The sequence below is a fragment of the Fomitopsis serialis genome, assembly GCF_022376445.1.
Source record: "Fomitopsis serialis strain Sig1Antser10 chromosome Unknown B0H18scaffold_69, whole genome shotgun sequence".
NCBI classification, from domain to species: domain Eukaryota; kingdom Fungi; phylum Basidiomycota; class Agaricomycetes; order Polyporales; family Fomitopsidaceae; genus Fomitopsis; species Fomitopsis serialis.
This window is the reverse complement of record NW_025955029.1, coordinates 139,249-160,882: the sequence shown is the minus strand read 5'-3', so window position 1 is coordinate 160,882 and position 21,634 is coordinate 139,249. Positions and strand designations below refer to the sequence as shown.

General features: G+C 58.4%; 3 protein-coding genes across 3 annotated transcripts; 1 reads left to right on the top strand and 2 right to left on the bottom strand.

Annotated features, from left to right (window-relative positions):
- Window positions 1-8,281: 8,281 nt before the first annotated feature.
- Window positions 8,282-10,477, top strand: B0H18DRAFT_597888 (uncharacterized protein). The gene has a single exon (XM_048038721.1). It carries the CDS (start codon window positions 8,515-8,517, stop codon window positions 10,375-10,377), a length of 1,863 nt encoding a protein of 620 aa, XP_047890175.1. The 5' UTR covers window positions 8,282-8,514; the 3' UTR covers window positions 10,378-10,477.
- Window positions 10,478-12,681: 2,204 nt separating this feature from the next.
- On the bottom strand, window positions 12,682-13,162 carry B0H18DRAFT_861788 (uncharacterized protein; the record flags this gene model as incomplete). The annotated part of the gene is made up of 3 exons (XM_048039724.1): window positions 12,682-12,925; window positions 12,977-13,036; window positions 13,092-13,162. Coding segments are annotated over 3 exons (375 nt in total), but the record flags the coding sequence as incomplete, so codon positions are not given.
- Window positions 13,163-17,320: 4,158 nt separating this feature from the next.
- B0H18DRAFT_1213398 (P-loop containing nucleoside triphosphate hydrolase protein) lies at window positions 17,321-20,627 on the bottom strand (the record flags this gene model as incomplete). The annotated part of the gene is made up of 13 exons (XM_048036516.1): window positions 17,321-17,779; window positions 17,835-18,063; window positions 18,127-18,264; window positions 18,314-18,450; window positions 18,518-18,572; window positions 19,708-19,895; window positions 19,952-19,990; window positions 20,046-20,121; window positions 20,178-20,206; window positions 20,261-20,323; window positions 20,378-20,421; window positions 20,467-20,547; window positions 20,597-20,627. The coding sequence occupies 13 exons, from the start codon at window positions 20,625-20,627 to the stop codon at window positions 17,321-17,323; spliced, it is 1,569 nt and encodes a 522-aa protein (XP_047890173.1).
- Window positions 20,628-21,634: the final 1,007 nt, after the last annotated feature.

Below are 21,634 nucleotides of genomic sequence, written 5' to 3'. Positions count from 1 at the left end.
AGTGTAGATAAGATCCCATCATCATGTACCTAGTTATCTCACTTCCATATTTGGAGGTAATCTCATCTTGACACTGAACACCTACCTCGTCCGAGTGCGAACCCGCCGCGCCGTCCGAGTAGTTCAGTAGAGACCGTCCTCGGCCTTGGCTCCTCGCCTCGCCTAGGAATCCCCCTCGGCCTGAGCTCCTCGCCACGCCTAGGACTTCCCTCGACCTGGCTCCTCGCTTCAGGTCTAGGACCTAGGACGCTCCTCGCGCTCCCACCACCTATAGCTAGGCTCCCCGCCTAGTTAACGACACTAACAGGCGCTCCTCGCCTTGTTTACGACTACCCTCTTCCATTTCCTTCTCTGGTTGCACCGCGACCGCCAATCCTCGAGGTTCACCTGGCTGCCCGGCCCCCGAGTCAAGGGTTCCGAGCCCACGAACTCTTACATTGGTGGACACTCAGGGAGCCGGTCCACTGCCCTGTGAACTCTTGGATTTCATCTATCCTAGCTCTAGGTACTCTATTCTGGTTCCATTCTAATTATGCCATCTGCCAATTGGCTCTCATGCTCGGAATGGCGAGCTCTGAGTCCATTCCGAGCTCCCGCGCCAGCGAACAGCTCGCGCGTCTGTGGCGCCGGTCCCTACGCCTCGTCGATCGCGCCTCGAGGCTCTCGACCGCCCCATTCCCTTCTTGCGGCCCAGCATCACCAGCTGCTCGGTCCGAGCTCATGCGGAAGTCCGTGGGCGCTACATCGCCGAGCGAATGCCCGAGGTCGTCAAGCGCTGAGCTACTTGCTCCTGACGGCCATCTCGCTCCCGGTCCCATCTCGCACCCCGCCTTCCCTCCGCTCACCGCTCTACTCTCGCGGGCGACCTTCGAGATGACCACCGAGTAGTGCGGAACTGCCGCGCGCTCGGTAGTCACCCCGCTGACGCCAGTCCAAGGCCCGAAGTCGAGCAACCGCGCGCCCACCCTCGAGAGTCCGACGCGTCAAGCTCCCGACTCGATGCCTTGTCCACGGCGCGGTCAACACACGCGCAGCGTGTCTGCAAGTCCCACGAACAAGCCGCCTCGGCGCATGCAAGGTCAAGCGCAGAGAAGGCCGTACAGGCAGCGCCGACGAGCAGCGCGCTTTGCGTCTGCAAGACCTCGCAAGACGCGTCGACGCGTGTTCCAAGGCCCCCGGAGGATGCTTCCGCCAGCTTGAGGTCGAGCAGGGAGGTCGACGGGCAGGAGTACCGAGTCAGGTCGACTCCGGTGAGTACCACAGTTCCCCGGTTTCCACCTTCCTCGATCCCGCGCACGCGTTGCACGCTTCCGCCTCGTACTCTCCTCGTCCCCATTCCGCGAACACGTCCTCGATCAACGCAATCGCCTCCCCGCGCTGCCGTCGTCCATCCACGTTCGCCCATCCGCAGCTAACTCCTTCGCCCGCACCACCACCGTCACTCTTGCGCCTTGGCCATTCCACGGCCCTCGGAACTTGTCGAGTGGGCAGCCCTCAAAACGATGTCCAGGCCGTGCGATCGCGCCGCGCGCCTGGTGGACGACCCGCGGGCGCGAGTTCGTCCCGAGAATACTGGCAAGCCCGAGTCCTCGCGTTTCGCGCCTGTGAAACAGCCGCTGCTGAACAGGCGGCGCTCGCGCAAAGATACCTGATGGACCGTTCGCCCTTGCCATTCCTCAGCCATCCATCTACCTACCTGGCGCCCTCGTCGTTGTTCAATGCACCGGCGGTCCCATCTCGCGCTCCCGAGCCCGTGCTACCGCCACTCTCCACGTCCGCAGACCTCCTGCTTGTTCCGTCTGTGCCTGCTCACGAGAGCCGCGCGACACAAGCTCTCGGCGTGCCGGACAATCGTTCCGCTCGTCCTCCAACTTCCGACCGCTCACTGCCGACCCAAGGAGTAACCCGAACGAGTGGCTCGCAAGGCGAATACGAGGCTGCACGAGACCGCCGCGCACCCCGTAGCCTGCCTGCAGCCGTCAACTCCCAGTGCGAAGACCAAGGAGACCGCACCTCGTCTGCCCGCAAGCTAGCCGAGCAAGCCGTCCCAAAGCGCACTGAGGCACGCACTGAGGCCATGTCCACGCGTGCAGGAACGGGTAATGATGACCCCTCGTCCATCGCAAGAACGAACAGACGTGAGGGATCACGAAGGGAAGTGCCAGGAACGAGGACCCTAGGCTGGAAGGACGACAGACAGGAGATGCGAATCGGAACGACCGCGGTAAGTCTTCTTACCCGTCAACCCTCTCCGTCCATCCATCCTCGTCCACGCCCCACGCCTTCGTCCTCGTCCACTGCGTCCCTCTCATCTTCCGACTCACTTCCGTCCTCGCCGCCCACTTCCACCAGCCAACCATCACTCGACTCGATCACGCGCTCTTTGCCCGTCCACCCACGTCCGCATTCCATGCTCAAGATCTTGTCCGACGTGCCCGCGCCTCCATGCCTCGCTCGTTCGCCCGATTCCACGCGCCTAAGCTGCCCGACCTCGACCGGCACCTATCACACTGGCGGCCAGCGAGAAAGCTACTGGGCAGTGCGGAACTGCCGCGCGCCCGATAGCCAACCTATCCTCGCTGTGTCCACATCCGAGGTCGAACGACAGTGCAAAACCAAGAACGTCCTGCTGAACGCGCCTGCGCACGCAGCCAAGCGTCCGGAAGATACCCCAGCGAGCGTAAAGATGAGGCACCGCGAGGAGAGGAGTGTAGAAGCCAGCAGAGAGGAGAGGAGAGTCGAAATGACTCCAGTGGGTCCCGAAGTCACTCACTCACAGCCTTCCTCTCCTTCCTCGCGTTACACGCCTCCGCCCTCGTCTCCGTCGCCATCCACGCTCCTCAGTCAGCCGACGCCAACCAGCACTCCTCGCACGGATGGATTGCAGGAAGGATGCTGGGTAGCTTGGAACTGCCGTGCACCCAGTAGCCACCCTGTCGTCTCCGTCTCAAAACTCCAGGTCGAGCAACTCCGTGATGGTGAAACCGTCTCGACTACGCGTGCATCGAGGCCCCGCGAGGAAGTCCCGATAACAGCGCGGACGAACGACCGACAACCCGCATATACGCCGGTTGTGAAAGCTCAGCCGACTCGCGTCAAGCCTTACCGGGGAAGTACCTCGTCGCTTACCTTGAGCCTCGACCGTTCAGCCAACCGCGAGACGTCTCGTGCGGACGACCTCCCGGACGAATGTCGAGCTGCGCTCGATCGCCTCACGCCCGGTAGTCGCCCTTCAGCTGACAGTACAGAGCGCGCAAGCGAGCAAGATCGAACTTGCAGGCCGCTAGTCAACGACCCAGCCACGCTGAACGCGACAGTGCTGGCAGGTGCGCCTAAAGAGGTCCCTCTCGTCGCGAATACGAACCAATTCGTCGTGTCAAGAGGGAGGCAACAGAGCTCGGACAGGGAGGTCGACCTTAGGGAGAGACGAGTCGCACAGACTCCGGTGAGTGCTTCCGTTCCTCAGCCCTCACCGCCCGTCCTTCGTCTGCGCACTGCGTCTTCGCCCTCTCCCGACACGTTCCCTTTCTCGCTCGCCGCGTCGGAGTCCTCGTGCCATACTCCCGCGCCCTCGTTCAACGTGTCTACGGCCCCTCCAAGCGCTCTGCAGTCGGCGTCGCCGTCCGCCACCCGCCTTCGTCGACTCGATCGACTCGTCCTTCGCACTTCCGTCCACGCCCTCACTCGAGTGCCGGACAGTGCGAGGTTGCCGCGCGTCCGGTAGCTACCTCGTCAGCTCCAAACCCGTGCGTAGAGACGAGCTCGCCCGCGTACCTAGCTACCGTGAGGCAACCCCACCTAGACTCGAGCAGGAGGTTACATCCGTCTTCGCTCTTGCACGCTCCACGTCTCCGTCTGTGGACGTCTCGCCGTCCTCCCGTCCTTCGCCGCCTGGCTCGCCTCCGTCCATTCCAGTGCATAGAGCCCCTCCGTCCGTCCCTCCATATTCACGTTCTTCGCTCCAGCCCTCGCCCGACGCGTCTGCGCCCTTACAGCACTCACTCTCGACCTCGACTGTAGGCATCCGCACGGACGGCTTGCAGGGCGAATACCGGACTGTGCGGAACGGCCGCGCGCCCGGTAACGACCCTGCAGCCCTGAGTCCTGCAGCTAACGCGTCGGCAATCCCTTCTCTCGCCGAAGACGAGCGATCCCCGACTACTCGAGCAGGGTGCACAAAGACGAAGCCCCGCCTAATGCCAGGACAAGCCGACGCGAAAGCTCGAGTGGGGGGCTGCCCGGAGCAAGCGTCTTCGGTCCGGAGGTTGAGAGAAAACAAGCGCAGGCCAACTCGAAGAAAACTCTAAGCGAACACCGGACGGTGCGGAACTGCTGCACGGCCGATATCGACACCGCTGCTCCGAGTCCATCTGTTCACGCGGATACAAGCTCAGCGGCGGGCCCATGGGGTGAAGACGTGCCGACGTGCGCAACCTGGCATCTGGAGGATACACAGGCTAGTGGGAAAACGAATCGGCGCGATGAATCGTGCAGAGAAGTCGACGAAGTGGAGAAGAGAGTCTCGTTGACTCCAGTGAGTACCCCTGTCCATCTCCCTTCCCTGTCTTCTCCTCCACGTCCTCGCATCGCGCCCCCGCTCTCGCTCGAAGCCTCGTCTGCTCCCCTTGTCAGCACCCCGTCATCTCCCTTCCGCATCGACGACTCGCCTTCCCTCGGATACTCCCGCGCAGACGGCATGCAAGACGGGTACCGAGCAGTGCGGAACTGCCGCGCGCTCGGTAGCCTGCCCGCCCTCACGGTGTCGACGCTCGAGGTCGAGCATCCGCGCAGCATCAAGTCCGCCCAGTCAAGTGCGAGCTCACCAATTGAAGTCACCTCGACTTGCACGTCAATGCCCCCGAGGATGTGACGTCCGTCGCGAGGACGAGCTGCTTCAACGAGGAATCAGGAGATCGAGTAGCTACGACCTCAATCTCTCAGCCCGCTCTCCCAGGACACGGTCACTCCATCCCGCAGTCCCGGTGTACCGTCACGCCTCAGTCTGACCCCTCGCCCGCGTCCTCACACCTTGATCACTCACTAGATCGGTCTCCCCGCAGGGGTGGCTCACAGGACTCGTGTCGAGCAATGCGGAACTGCCGCACGCCCGTTAGCCACCTCGCCGCCGCCTGCTCAATGTATGGAACCGAGCAACCTGACGTACGCGAAGAAGACGTTCCATCAGTCGTGCCGACTGGATTGAGGCGAAGCGAAGGATCGAATGATAGATCAGCAAGCATAAGTATTCCAGTCCTGAGCGTCGACACAGAGGGTAGGGGAGTCGAGACGACTGCAGCGAGCAAGTCCGCTCACCTGCACTCCCCGTCTCTCCCGTCCGCAAGTCGGTTGCAGGTGTCAACTCTCGACGCTCCAACATCCCTCCGACTCAGCGACTCTCTTGGCCTGCAGGACAACTCACGGGCAGTGCGAAATCTCCACGCGCTCGGTGGCCATCCCATCGTCGTCGGCTTCAGGCCCGAAGGCGAAACCCCACGCGCACTCGCCCGGAACGATGTCGATCCCTCGATGGTCGCGCAGACGAACTCCGCGTCTGCACTCCCCAGCCATCCGACTACTCTCGGAAACTCTCACGAACTAACTGACGGCCGACAAGACAGACGCCAGACCGTGCGGAACCGCCGCGCGTTTGGTAGCTGCCAAACAAAGCTCGAAGACGAACAACTTCGTACCAAAGCGCCGGACCACAGCGAGTCTATCGTACTAACGCGCGCGGCGAGCCAAAGAGACACCCCATCCGACACGAGCTCCAAGACCATCCGCGTGTATGGTTCGCAGGTCGAAGAGGGTCGCCGAGCAGAGAGAGAAGTGAACAAGACTGCAGTGAGCTATTCTGCTTCTCAACTACGACCATCTTCCTCTCTCGACTCGCGTCCCACGTATCCGCCTGCTCCCGTCGCGTCCACCTCGCTCGGTGCCAGCTCGCCCGTGTCGTCGCCTTTGCTCTGTACGCCCCCATACGCGTCCGCGCCCGATGTTCCACTGTCCTCTCCGTTCCCGTGCTCTGCAAGCGCACTCGCCCTTCCGAGCTCGTACCACGCGCATTCGCCTGCTCGCAACTCGCCTGCATGCTCAGCGCGCTTACCAAGCGCACCATCGTCACCATCGCCCTCCTCACTGCTCCGTCATTCGACCTCGATCGGAACAGTTCGCTCGAGCAGCCCGCAGAGTGAATCCTGGGCTGTGCGGAACCGCCGCACGTCCGGTAGTCACCTCGCAGTCTCCAACTCCACGCGCAAAAACAAGCACGCTCATATATCGAACAACCGCGAGACAGTCGCGACGACGAGCCCGCCCAATCTCAGGCAGGAGGTCGCGTTAGTCCTTTCTCGTCCGCGCTCCGCAAGTCCGCCCTTATCTACATCGCCGTCCAACTCGTCTCCGTACTCGGCACCCTCTCCTTCCGCCTCGTCGCCCGTCTCACATTTCGACCGTCCGGTTGCCCTCGAGACGGTTCGCGCGGACGACCCGCAGGACGAACTCCGGACCGTGCGGATTCGCCGCGCGTCTGGCAGCCACCCCTCAGTCTCAAGCCTGGCTATTAACACAACCGCTAGCTTATTGCTTGTCGAAGACGGGCGAGCCGCGCCGACTTGCGCTGAGGCATGCGCAGACGAGGCGTCGCCTATCGCTAAGACAAGACAACACGAAGGCTCGAGCGGAGAACTTCCCAGCGCAAGCAGGCCGCTAGACGACGACTTCCCCAAGGTCTGGTCGCCCACCCCAACCACATGCGAAGGCGGCCCTCGGGACGAAGACTGGGCAGTGCGATGTTCCCGCGCGCCCAGTAGTCGTTCCGCTGTCTCCGCTTCAACGCTCCGGGTCGAACATTCGCGCAATGGCGAGACCCTGCCCGTCGTGAAGAGCGAATACGAGCAATGGTACGGGAAGCAGACGGACTGTGGCCGGTCGGGCAGGGACGGCCAACAAACAGACAAGCGAGTCGAGACGACGCCGGCGAGCATGCCCGTACATCAGCCCTCACCATCCGTCTCTCCTCGCACATACACCGTGTCTCCGCTGTCGCCCGACTCGCCTCCGTCCTCTCCTCCACGCCCACGTTCCGCACTCCCGTCCCTGCTCGACGCGACGGCATGCTCGCATCGCATCAGTACACCTACTTCGGCTAACCCGTCGTCGCTCGACGTGCCCAAGCTCCTGCATTCTTCCTATCCACCTTCGCCAGCGTCGCGCGTCTCTTCCAGCCCGCGCTCGTCACTTCAGCCCTCGAGCCACACGCCCCCGCCGCTCGACTCACTCAAGCGATGCACACCCTCATCGAAATCATCATACGTCGGCCTTTCGACGACCTTCAAGACTCTGCCAGCTGGGGTTCAGTTAGAGGAACACCGGACAGTGCGGAACTGCCGCGCGTCCGACGACCCAACTGCTGACCCAACTAAGTCACCGCCTCTAGTCGAGCGCTCTCGCACCCCTGCGCCGTACTACATCGCTTCAAGGCCAGTGGATGAAGCTCCGAGCCCTATCCATCCGAGCAGCGACGTACAATCAGGCGAGGTGTCAGTAGATGTCAGGCGGCTGGGCGCGGATAGCAACCAGGCAGAGAGACGAGGCGGAAGAAAGCCCGCGAGTACTCCAACCGGTCCGCTACAGCTTCCACCCTTCTCGACCTTTTCCCGTCCGGCTCGTTCGCCGGTTCCCAATATGCCTACGTCTCCACCTCGCTTCCTCTCGCCGGCGCCTTCGTCGACTTCCCCGTCTATAGTCGACTCTCCCGGCTTGGACGACCTGCTAAACGAAAGCTGGGCCGAGCGATACTGCCGCTCGCTCGGCAACGTCGCAACTTCTAGCTTTATAGCAAGTCTGTCACCCGCTGAAGACGAGCAAGCGGCGCCAGCTCGCTCAGAAGCATTCGGTGAGACCTTGCCCATCGCGGAGACAAGCCAATGGGAAGGCTCGACGGGGGGGCTTCCAAGCGCGAGCAGGTTAGGCCAGGAGGTTGGGAGAGAGCATATACAAATCGAGACGACTCTACCGTGCAAACCCTCGCCTGTATCTCAGCCATCTGGCTCTTCGCGTGCGTGCTCTGCACATCAATCCTCGAATCACACGCTCGCGCCCGACGCGCCTATGCTTCTGTGCGTCCAACTCGCACACCGGACGCAAGACTCTCCGATCAACGAGGCTACGCCTTCCTGCCATGCTCGCTCGCCCTCTTCCATCCGTCAAACATCAACGGACTCGCTCCCGTACTCAGCTCCTTCGACCAGCCCCTGGCCGTCTGACTTGCGTCCTGGTATTCCAGTTACTTACGAAACTACTCCCGCGGACTACTCTCAAGACAGGTACCGGACAGGGCGAGACCGCCGCCCGTCTGGTAGCCGCTCCACTAGCCTCAGTCAAGCGCAGAAGGACGAGCCATCCCCCGCGCGTGTGCAATGCAACAACAAGATCGACGTGCAAGCCACGCAGACGTGTACAGAGCCAACAGTGAAGGATGTCCCGACTAACAGACGGACATCTCACTACAAAGGGATGGACAGGGAGGCCGACGAAAAGGAGAGAAAGTTCAACGAAGAGGAGAGGAAGGTCGATAGACAAGAAGAACAACCAAGGACGACCGCTGTAAGTACCGCTGTCAGTCTCTGTCCAACGGTCTCTCCTCCACGCCCAGGCTCTGCCCTTCTGACCCCGTTCGACCCATCCTCCTCTCTGCTCTCCCATTCCGCACACACGTCCGTCCTCAATGCGCCTAGACCCCCGAGCAGTTCCGGCTCGCTCGACGTACAGCTATCACTCGGTGCACCCTCGTCCGATGTGTCTACGCCGCCGCTGTTCACTCACCCTCGCTCTCCGTCGTCTGACCCGTGCTTTAGCCTCTTCAAGGCGACTCAGAGTGCGGGTGGCCTAGAAGACGAAAGCCGGATCGTGCGAGATCGCCGCACATCCGGTAGCCGTGCCACTACTGCCGGCTTAGCCAGGGCATGGTCTCCGACTAGTAAAGATCCCCGAGTGGTACGAACCGGTCACGGGCTAGCAAGTGGAGGGTCGATAGACGTGAGCCCGCAATGCAACCAGGTCGACAAGGAGGCGGCTGCTCAGCTAGGTAGCAAACACGTAGACAAGCGAGGAGTAGCGGAGCCCCCCTCACGTTGCACACCCTCGGCCGCACATCGGACATCGTCACCCGCCTATGGAATACCCCGCGCGAGCGACTCCCAGGACGAATACAGGGCTGTGCGAGTTTGCCGCGCGCCCAGTAACCGCTCCATACGCCCGTCCTCGTCAACGCCTCCTCAGCTCGACTCGTCCGCTCAGGTACACGGTCGCTCCGTATGTGCACTCGCTCTCAACCTGTCGGCATCCCATGATCACGATGGTCACTCCCCACCGGTTTCGACAATCACAACCACAGCCTCGTGCGGCGTCATTCCACTCTCGCACGGTTCATCCAGGCCCAGCTGCAATAGCAGCGTGCGAGCAGATTCGTCTGCACGAGCGGCGCAAGCTCCATCCCCCGCTTCTCGCACTGACCTCTCGTCTTCGTCCATTCCGCCCTCGCATCCCTCGACGAGCATGATCGCGGTCTCATCCTCTCGCCATGTCTATATACCCACACCGTCTCTGCATCACTCGACAGCCTGCTTAGTCACCCACTCTGGCAGTTCGCAACACGGATATGAGGTCGAGCGAGATTGCCGCAAACCTCGTACCTGTCCTGCATCTACCAGGTCTGTGCGGGCAGCCGAACCTGTGGTCCTTCGAGTTCCTCATCCCTCTACGCATTCGTCTGTGTCCCACGAGCACGATCATCGCACCCTGTTCGGCTCGAGGACAAGCATGGATTCTCCCTCTCGCCGTGTTCATCCATCGGCGCTCGACTCGCCTATGCCAGTTCACGATCGCAGCGCCCATGTGGCCCTGTCTACACGAGTCGAGCAGGCTCCTTCCTTCGTATCTCACGCTGATTTCTCAACCTCGTCCTTCTCGTCCTCGCATCACTCAGCAGCCTCGCACTTGCAGGCCGTAATGGCCACCCACTCCTCTCGTGCTGATGTCCCATCTTTGCCTGCCTCACGCCGCAACTGGTCAGTCGCTCATGAAGGTTCTCGCTCAGGTGGCTTCAAGTTGCAAGACGAATACGAGGTAGCGCGATATTGCCGCGCGCCTCGTAGCCACCCAGTACCTTATGCGAACATCAATGAATCATATCGTGAGCAATGTCAAGCCGACGTTCGTGCATTTCACGAGAAGCATGAGGCCGAAGCACGAGTGCAACTTGAAACACGTCGCACACGAGATGGGGTTCTCAATGACGAGAAAGCAATGATCGAGTATGTGCAAGCCCGAGCCAACGAGCACCGCGAAAGAGAGCGAGCGAGAGCATCATACCACTAGTTCTCCTGGCCATCCACCCTTGTCCATTGCACACCTTCCTTTCGTAACCACTGCCCCTTCTTCCCTATGGAATCTCAAGCCGAAACTCCCCTCAGATCGTTCCGACTTGAGATTGGGGGGCAGGGGGTAGGGGAAGATAGGGAGCTATGCCAGGGCCTAGCCGACCCTAGCCCTAGGGATATGCATACCCTCCACGAGGATGTCAGCTCGCAATGCAGCGCAAATGGAACAGCTCAGCCTCGATGTGGCAAAGCCTTTGTACAACCAGGTGCAGTCTACTACTGCCAAAATTTTTCTTTTTATCTTTCCCTTCCTATTCTATGCTCACCTTTACTTCTTCCTCTGCCTTCATGTAACCCTCACCTCCACACTACACACTTCATGATGGGGGGCACTGTTACGGGTAGGCAACACATTGCCAGCCCTCTTAGATTAGATCATGAACCGTTAGTGTAGATAAGATCCCATCATCATGTACCTAGTTATCTCACTTCCATATTTGGAGGTAATCTCATCTTGACACTGAACACCTACCTCGTCCGAGTGCGAACCCGCCGCGCCGTCCGAGTAGTTCAGTAGAGACCGTCCTCGGCCTTGGCTCCTCGCCTCGCCTAGGAATCCCCCTCGGCCTGAGCTCCTCGCCACGCCTAGGACTTCCCTCGACCTGGCTCCTCGCTTCAGGTCTAGGACCTAGGACGCTCCTCGCGCTCCCACCACCTATAGCTAGGCTCCCCGCCTAGTTAACGACACTAACAGGCGCTCCTCGCCTTGTTTACGACTACCCTCTTCCATTTCCTTCTCTGGTTGCACCGCGACCGCCAATCCTCGAGGTTCACCTGGCTGCCCGGCCCCCGAGTCAAGGGTTCCGAGCCCACGAACTCTTACAGCCTGACGATACGCAACGCGCAGGGATGCGTCCCTTCGCAAGAGCCATTTTCGACGGTATTGCTGACGAATGAGTATGAGCCGCCGCATGGTACGTCCGCTGTAAGTGTCGCCCACACGAAAGGCCGCCGCGACAGTGGCGCACAAGTTCCTAAGTCCGCAAGATCTTACGCCACTCAGGCTGGTGGTGCTAGCAGCCTTCCGGCAAGTACGGCCACGAGAGACAATATTCATGCATGCTCAACCAGACGTCTCCCAGAACGTTTCGGCGACACCGTGCCCTTCCACAAATATCATTCACCCGCATTTCCACCATGGCCATACACGTAGACTACAACCTACATATCACCCCGTCCCACGCACACACGCACTCAAGCATGAAACGTGATCTGCATATGAAACCGGTGCTAATACACGCGCAAAGTCCTGAGACACAGAGTGAGTCGAGCTATATGGCAAGCACATTCAAAACTTACGGTTCACACTGTGACTGATGTTTGGGTAATTCGTGAGACACTTGCGACATCAAGGCGACCTAAGACCTAGATGTTAGGATTTGATAGTTAGGAGGTGCGATGAGTACTCACGATGTCTTCCCGATAATAGACAAGTACACCAAGGAGGAGTAGAACGACAACGAGAATGGTAAACGTCATGATGAGGCACCATACCCAGACATGACCAGGATAGCCGGTCACCGTTGGACCTGTAGGCATATGGCTGCCGGGACGCCGGTGTTCGTTCTGGGGTAATGCGGGCTTGGTCTGCTTTCGTCCTGTCTGAAGCGCCGCAGGCTCGGTCTGCCTTCGTCCTGTCTGAAGCGCCGCAGGCTCGGTCTGCCTTCGTCCTGTCTGAAGAGCTGCAGGTTCGGTCTGCCTCCGTTGCCCTCGAGGCGCCTGGTAGGACTCAGTCTGCTTCGGCAGAGCGGTCGGCTTCCGGGGCCTGGTGTCTTGAAACATGTCATCCACAGAGTCTACTTCAGCTTCACCGCTAGATGATTGTACGTCCCGGCTGTCGCTGTTGCTCGAGTCCTCGAAGAAGGACGTGCCCACGGAACGAGACACGTAACACTTCATCCCAATAGTTTCTCCTGTCCGCGAGCTCGGAGATGCCGTACGATCTGGTTCTGTCAATCGAACTGATAACGAAAATTGCATTAACAGAGATGAGTGATAGATCCAGATTTCGTACCTGACTTCACTGCCCGCCACAATTTGATGTATGTTTGGTCCCCAGTCTCAGACGAGGCCGTTGCGAGAAGCCTGACCGTGCCATCATGTTGGGCCTGGAGAAAAGGAGAAGTTTAGCACAAATTGACGACGCAGTATGAATTCCCACCAGTGTCTGAATGATGTGAGGTCCTGACAAACAACAACATTCAAGCCGCGTTCACGGGCTCGGTGCACATGAACACTCACCATGTGCTAGAACCTGCATCACCAGCGTTGTGCCGCAGTCGTAAACAGAGACACGCCCAGTGTCACTACCTGTCAAGACAGCCTTTCCGTCGTGAATGAACAACGCAGGGAGGGGGATATTTATCGACGCCTTGGCTTTGAAAGTGCGGAGGTGACGTTGATCGCGGAGTCTGTACAGGTCGAACCCGTCGTGGAGATTTGACACGACTAACACTTCCTTATCCTGGGATAGCGACGATCTGCCTCTGTAGGCGAGGATGGGCGCATTGATCAATTCAAAAACCATGTCAACGCACATCCGGATTCTCCTCAGTGGCAGTCGCCATTCCATCCTCAGGCTTTGGACGTTCCAGCATCTAGGGTCAATGGCAATGCGTCAGCTTCAGCATCGAAGTCGGGCCTGATACGTACACGACACCGTGAGACATATAGGAAACGATCAAGCGCGTTCCGGAGTCCAGCCAATGTACGGAACACGGAGAGGCGCCGTCTGCGGCATCCGTAGCGGAGGCGGCATTCGATTGCCTCGGATGGGGTAGCTTGCATAGGTACTGCCAGCAATCTAGGTAAGCGTCAGCAACCAAGGAGTTGGCTGAGGGGATATCTGACGTACTCGCTCGACGCTGTACCCAAAGCCTCACTTCACGAGTGGTACATACCGCCAGCATGTCACTGGCAGCATCGTAGTCGATGCATTCAATCGGGAAGTCGCCATTAACAGGGAACTGAATTCCGTCCGGTACGGCCTGGCGAGTTGGTGAGCGGGTCGCCTACGCCTGATCACGCGAAATACGCACCGATAGCATGTCCATATACCTCAGCTTACCATTCCCATAGCCAATGAACAACTTCTCGTCTCCGGTGCCATTCGCGTGCCAGAGCAGAGCAGTGACAGGGGCGTCACCAACAAGTTTTTGAACCTCGATACCTCGCTTGCAGTCGTGCACGAAAACGGTACAGTCATCAGACCCACTTGCCAAGTACAAGCCGTCTGTAGAAAAAGCAAGGCAGTTGACGGAATCCTTCTGGCAAGAGAACGTATATGCAAGATTATACGACATGGTTGAATGAAAGAACGGAGACGACTCGGGCGCACTTTTGTAGGATAGCTGAGACAGCTCGTGTGCTACGTCTTTGGTTGCCTGTAATGGAAGAGAATGGCCCGCAATTGTCTTAGCAGACTATGCAAGGCGCACGCGTATGACGACGAACTGCCCGCCTAGCTCGTTGGACAAAGGGGAAATAATGTGTTGTTCGTCGCGGCGAGCACTGGTGAATATCGCCGCCACATGCATGACGTCTTTGGTTGCCCAGGTGAAAAGGAGAACGTTGACCGAATCGTTATTGTCTGAGTCATAGCGATGGTAGGCTGTGCAAGCTTAAGCTAAGAGAACATGCGTACCTACAACCCATCTCGTCGGACAATGATGCCACGAGGGAGGAACGCAAGATATGTCCAACGTGTCTTCCGGGACCTCATTGGTCCGTGGACTCCTGAGTCGTTCGCGCGCGTGGACGGTCGTGACTCGTACCCGTCGCCGTGATGGACGAACACCTCCTAAAGGGCCGGAGGCCATGAGCCTGAGCGCCGTGCGGTAGGACTTGCGACGGACCTAATCGCGAGTGTGTCAAGCATGACACGGTCCCGGGGATACTGCATCTGGGCACAGTCGCACCCTCATGCACCGCGTTGCATCCGGCTTGTAGCACAACGTATATACATGCTTGACGATCTTCACGAGCTAGTGACATTTCTGACCGAGTAGCGTACTTCACAAGAAACATCATGATCTCGTTGACTATTTGTAGGCCAGCACACCTGCCGCAGGGCGGTCCCACGAACTTGGGCAGTGTAGGCGCACCGTCCATCGGGATACGTATGCCTCTGCGCACCTTGCCCGTGGACGGTTTTAGGTGCTCCTTGAATATCCTGGCCAAGCGCTGCGCATTTTCCATCTGAAGGGGTTTTTAAAAGACTTGCGGTAAGAACTCACCTGCGGTCACGACCCTCCGCTATTCTACATAGGTGAACTGATAATTGACAAACATGGAGCCCAATACGCGTCGATGATAGCAAGACCGTACGTAGCGGTCGGCCATCCGAGGCCATTGCATCAGATCATTAGCCACTCATGTATAAGTAGATGGGGAAGTAGATACGAACCTCCCGCCATCCGTTCGTCGGCCGTGGCCCTGCGTGTTCACCGTCGCCGTGCGCGTCGCGCTGCACGTCGTTGCGCCCTGTGCCCTGTGCCCGCCCGCCCACTCGCCTGCTCACCCGCCTACTCGTTCGCTTGTGTGCGCGCTGGGCATCAATATCCAGAAGCGCTCGCGGTCGGCGTGTACTCTCACCTGGCCGCTCGCCCTTCGCTCATGTGCCCGCCGCCTGTTCGTCGGCTGTGCCTGCACGCAAGGCATTCGCCCTGCGCGCTCACGGTTGGCGTGCACATCGTGCTTCACGTCGCCGCATCCTGCGGCCGCAGCCAGCTCACTCGCGAGCGAGTGTCTGCACTCACCCATCTGCACTCGCCCTCGCCTTGTCCTCACCCGTCCCCGCCATCCGCTAGCTTTCCGCCACCCACTCAACATCTGCACGCCTCCCGTGTTCCACTCGTCGCTGTGGCCGTACCTGTGGTGCGTTCGTCGGCTGTGTTTGCACGCTGCGTCTATCCCGTGCATGTTCGGCAGGTCGGGGATTGAGTTGCTGCCTGAGGATATGACAGAATCATGTCTGCTGAGGTCTGCGAGAATCGGATTGGTCGAGAGCGAAGACTCATCTCAGGCGACGGGACGAGACTTGGATCATGAGCATGCGCGCATGGGGGCTTGAGGAGAAGTCTGAGACTCATAATTTAGGCAGCGAGCGGCGAGCGGTACATTGCCGTCTCCCGATGCGAGCGCTTGGCTCCTGCGCATAATTATACTATTAATAGTATTATTTAAATAGCGCGCACAACGTCACGACTCGCAATCAACGCATACCTCCTCCGAGTCCTCTGTTCCCCGGACCCCGTTTTCCGCTTCTTCTTTCTCTTCTGCCTCCCCCTAGACCATCATCCGAACTTGACTCACACAACGGGGCGGGCGTGCGTGCAAGTCCAGCACCGAGCAACATGTCCAAATGCAACGAGCGCAGAACGCCGCAGAAGCGAGGGTAGCGTGAAGAACAAGAATGAGGAGGAGTATAGCGAGGGCAAGCAAAGCGAGCAGACTCACTACTACCGTCGCCAGTGCTGGTGTGCAGGATATCGACGAACAATATGTTCGTCCTGCTCTCTCGTTCAGTGCTCGCCCGCCCATTTGTCAGCTTACTCGTACACTTGCCTACCAGCTCATGCATCCACTGGCCGTCCCACTTGTTCGCCCATGCACTCGTTCCCCCACTTGATCCTTTGTTTACTCAATTGGTGGCTCACCTACCCGTCTGTCCCCCTTTCAACCCGTCTGCCATCCACTTGATCCTCTGTTTACTCACTGTCCCGCTCGCTCGCCCCTTTAGCCACCCGCCCACTTTATGCTCGCTGGCTAGTCAGCCCGTTGGCCAGCTCCCCGGCCTGTATCCCCACCCATTCACTCGCCCGCGCACCCAATCGCCCGTGCACCCAATCGCCCGCTGACCGAGGGACCGTCCGCGAGCAAGGTCGCGTCGCTCAAACAGGCCTTCGTCGAATTCGGCCCCAAGCTCGAGTTCCGAGCCGTCATCGAGGACGTCGCCAAGGTATGCGCCTTCCCTCTCACCATACGTGCGGCATTCATGTTCAATACCCAACAGGAGGGCGCGTTCAGCGAGGCCGTCAAGGGCACCTATCTGATCCCGCACACAGCCGCGTCCGCGCACATAACCCCGTCGGGCTCGCACCTTGCGCATCCTCGAGCCCGCGCTCGCATTCGAGACGTTTGTCAAGCGTGTCGTCTACGTTTCCACTTGCGGCGATCCGCAAGCTTGGGATGATGCCGCGGCGGCTTTCCGAGGCGGACTGGGAGCGTGTCGCTCACTCGTTAACTCACCTGCTCGCCATCTGTATGGCTGCTCGCTTGCTCGTCCAGTGGCTTGTTCGCCCACTCACCTGTCAGCTCGCTCACCTGCCCCGTCACGGACTCGCTCGCCTGCACGTTTACCTCGTATCTCCCCACTTGCCTAACAGTCTGTTTGGTCGCTTGCCGTAAACTTGCCCACACCTGTTCTGTAATATCCAGTACATCTGTACGTGTAGTCTTGTACGGTAGTACCGTACCAAATCGAAAACAAGCCATTCAGCCACTTTTATGTACATGCTCGGAGTCCGTCCGATGCTAATACACGAAGAAGAATAGTCTATAATCCCAACGAGATGCAAACGGTTGGGGTTGACGGTGAGTAAGGCTTGTACAGAGCAACGGAGGTAATTCACAACCACCTGCAAGTCTATGATAGCCGGGGGCACAATGAGACATCGTGTGCTTAGATGTGCTGTCGGAAATAAGCAGTGCGTCGAAAGCAAGAACGAGAAGCAAGAAGCGAGAGCAAAGCGTGCAGACAACATGAGAGAAGACGAGACCGCAGAAATTATAGATTGTACACGAGATGAGTTCGAGTTCACCGTCATTGATTTCATCATTACAACCGTCCGTTGCCAGCGGATTCTCCGACGTCGCGTCTGTCATGAAGAGGGCGTGCGTGACAGGGCGCACCGCTCGTGCGAGACCGGCACGCGGCGACGCCGGTCGCCCTCCTCGTGGTCCCAGTCATCATGTTCACGACACCACACTGGTTTCTTCAACTGCGACCAGTTCCATTCCTGCCAGTTCATCAACAGGGGTGAGGCTAGGTCGCGTGTCGGTCGACGTTGGGAGCGGACGAGGTACTCTTCGAACGCTGGGTCAGGATCGCGGATCGCGGGGAGTGGAGTAGGGATGGGTGTTGGAGACGGCAGGGTGCTAGCTTGCCTAGAGTCGGAGAACTGGGTGAGAGGCGAGTCCTCTTTAGACGGGTGGTTTACAACACCCGCGCTCGAAGTTTCGTCGCCATCGCGATCCGGGGTCAGCGGCGGTGTGCCCAGCGCGGCTACCATGCGCTTGACCACATCGGACGGCTTCACATCAGACGGGAACGGTGCCTGCTATCGAGTGTCTCTGTGAGCAGGTCGAACTCACATGATGCACGAGTATGTGTACCTGGCTGTTTGTCCCTCGTAGTTCCTCCACAGCGATCTCCGACCTGCGTATACATCGCTCACGATGTTTGTTCCAGTGCGCAGGATCAAACGCGCTCTTCGCGGACAGCTTGATCCAGGAATTGCAGCGGCGACATCGGACCAGCTGCGGGCTGGAGATCTCGCAGAGGTTGTCCGCCCGCAGCTTGTTCTCGCGCGCCTTCTCAGCGGGAGTGGGGCTCCGGGTTAATCTAGGGCGGGGGACGCGAGTGTCAGCGAGGCATCGTTCCGCGCGGCGGAGGGGAAGCGCTTACTCGCGCTCAGCAGAGTCGAGGGCGGGCTCGTCGAGCGGGTGCCCGACGGGAGAGTTCAGGATGTTGTCGGGCTGGTCAGGTACAACAGGCTTGGCGGGCGCGTCGCGTACATCGAGCGTGGTGCGAGCGCTGTCGCTGCTGCATCGAGGTCAGCCAGGCGCGTGTATCCAAGCAGGCGGCGGCTTACCTCGCGTGGCGTTCACTCGTGGCCGAAGGTGCGTTCGGCTCATTTATACTGTGAAATGCGGGTCTGGTGAGGTCGTTGGAGGCTTCGGTGGCCGCGATCGTTCCGTACCTCATAGTAGAATAACTCGTGCCGTAGTCCTGGAGTGAAGGGCGGTGTCAACGAGCACATTCATGGTCGAGCGACGTCCGCGGCCACGCCACTCACCTCATTTTTCATTTCACCTAGAGTTACATCCATGACGGGACTGGGCGATCGTAACCTAGGAAGGGGAGGCTGTGAGCCTATCCGGAGGGGCTGTATGGTGAAGGGAGTGCGCACAGGCTTTTGATATCCATCGTGGGGCCGGAATCGTGTTTGTGGGACGAAGGGGGGAACAGAAGAGCGGGAGGGGACGCCGCCCATCAGGTCTCCAGGCGCACGGAGGAGGTCCCAGTGAGGATGACCTCGGCATTAATATTCACCGCATGGCGAACTAGGGGACACGCGCTTGCGGACGTGCCAGTCCATATACAGACCCATCCTCGGATTCTCGCCGATCCCATCTCTCCGCGCTCATCGGCCAAAGTTCGCGGAACCTGATCGCGCTCGCCAGGACACATCCGTTCACGATAGATTGGGGCTGGATCCAGGCTGGATCCACGGAAGCAAATGACATAGCAGCAAGAGCGATAACGAGGGCGGCGGGGACGTAGCCCTTAGTCAAAGTGTGTAATGTGATGTTGTGATAGGCATTTGGCACGGACGTCGAGAAGATTTCACATCCCCGATGACAATTCCTCACAGAATCCGCGCACAACGAGCAGAAGGGCGGCGTCACCCAGTTCAGGACTGAGTTCTCCGATACCTCGTAGAATGCAGAGCATGCTTCCTGGTGCTGGCTCCGTTGAGCAATTGTCGATGCCCTTGAGCAATGCGTGGCCCGCCGGATGACTATAGCGTCATCTCGTTACTGAAACCCTAGCCGTAGAATCATAAAATTCACTGCATGCAATAATCAACGAGGAAAACACGTACAATGACAGAGATCGACATGATGAAGCGAGAAAGAGTGACTATTGTTGAGCAAATGAGCCGCAGTTAAAGTAGAGCAAGTGTGTGACACCGTCACGAAGCCCGAACGACAAACGAGAAAGCAAGAAAGCGACGACAAGCAAGAAAGCGACGACAAGCAAGAAAGCGACGACAAGCAAGAAAGCGACGACAAGCAAGAAAGCGACGACAAGCAAGAAAGCGACGGCAAGAAAGCAAAAAGCAAGAGACAGAGACAGAGACAGAGACAGAGCAACTGTGATGGCAGAGGCAACATGACACCGATCGTAGGCATCTCGACCGACGAAGAACTCTTTCTTCAAACTATGCGGCAGCACCAATGTTGTTCAGGTTGGTCGACGCACTTGGTGCGGCCTGCACCAATGCGCGTCTCGACCCCGTGTTCGCGTTGGAATCGTTTCATCCTCCTGGCGAGGTCTACGAAAACGTCGCGGACGCCCCAATTGCGCTTGGCAGATGTCTCTAGAATGGCCTGCTCCCATAGCAGTGCGTAGTGATTGACGAGACCGCGGGGAACTGTGCGTTCGTCATCCTGATGGGCTAATGTTAGACATGTGAGACGATGCCGTATGAAATAAAAATCCAGACCAGGTCTCTTTTGGCAGCCACCACGACAATTGGGGTACTCTGGCGGACGTAGCGGTCAGAATTAGAGGTGGCCGAGCAGGCTGGATGAACTCACCTTATCCGAGTCTCTCAGAGCAACAATACGGTCTCTAATATTAACCACGTCGTTGAACGTGCTACTGACGGTTAAACTGATGCAATAGATGGTTAGTGAGCAAATGATCGGAGTGCATCGTGAGGGGCATACTCAAAGACCAGAATAAAGCCATGTGCGGTCTGTTGGGTCGACCGTCAGAACATCGCAGCAGAGAAATAAGTACGACCCAATACCTTGATCTGTTCGTCAGTGATGTCTGAGATCCTATCCACGCCACTCGTATCAACCACGTCTAACTGGTTATCTCGTCAACTATCACACGGAGATGTCTGTTCATCGAGGCTGTTTACCTGGACAATTCCGTCGTCGATACAGATCTGATGTTTGTGTAGATCTGAAAACTGTGAGTTGGCAGACTAGCAACCGCTGCAGATCATACCCTGTATGGTGGGCATATACATCTCGCTGTACGCGTCGTAACACAACCGGCCGACGAGGGCAGTCTTCCCGACGCCGCTTCCTGATGACGATTAAATGGCAGCAAGCTTTCCGGTCGTGATAGAACGTACCTCCAAGGAGAACTATTCGATAGCTCTGCATACCGACGGGAAGGGGAAGGGGAAAGCGATACAGACTAGGCACTCGGCGGCTTCTATGGTCTAATACTGCTCATACAGACCTGCTTAGGTAAACCCAGGAAACTGAGGAAATCAAGGAAATCAATAAAATCAATACGTCGCTAGAATGACGCCGATCGCGAAGGCTGCTGATCCATACCGTTCGGGAATGTTCACAGGGGCGACTTGGGCCCTGTGATGCGGCGTTACACTCTCGCGTCGCAACTGCCAATCAAACTCGGACCTTGACCAATAACCGCATCGTGGCAGCCTATATGCTCGAGCATGAGATCAACGTCAGATGCCGTCCATACAAACGATGCAAGGTGCCGATCTTACCTGTGGGGTCCTTATACAATCATACACATCGACGCCCTGTGGGATGTGACGAACTCTGTAACGAAGCACGCATAGTACTGTACTAATAGCGGCATGAGCGATCAACGACCAATCAAGTTGCGTTTGCAAGGCGGTGTAGATCCCAGTCGTTCCTGGCACTCACATCGTTTGTTCTCGCGAATGTACGGCACCAACAAGCGCAGCCACAAAAATTTGCAAGCAGAACGCTCACCGGTGCCGTACTTACCCCTCCTGCCCCTCCGGGAAAGTTGCTGGGAAAATCGCAGAATCGTGCACTGTCGGCGCTAAATGACCAAATATGGTACAATATGACCCATTGGTGACCCGTATCTGGATTTCGATCTCTCTGAATTTCCCCATTGTCAATTGCCACCAGCGAGCGATCAAACTGCACAGGACCGCGCAAGGTAAGTATCGCTGACTTCGCTGAGGGGCAACCTGGTCACACCGGGCGTAGTATGGGAATTGGGCCGCTCAGCCGTGACACGGCGCGCAGTTCGACGGTTGGTAGTAGCCTCCGCACCCATCGCAGAGGTTCGTGAACCGTTTGAGAAGGCGGAGTGCCCAATAAGCATATTCGCAGCCTGCCAGCTGCAGGGTTCGAACGTTTAATCAAGCTGTAAGGGCGAG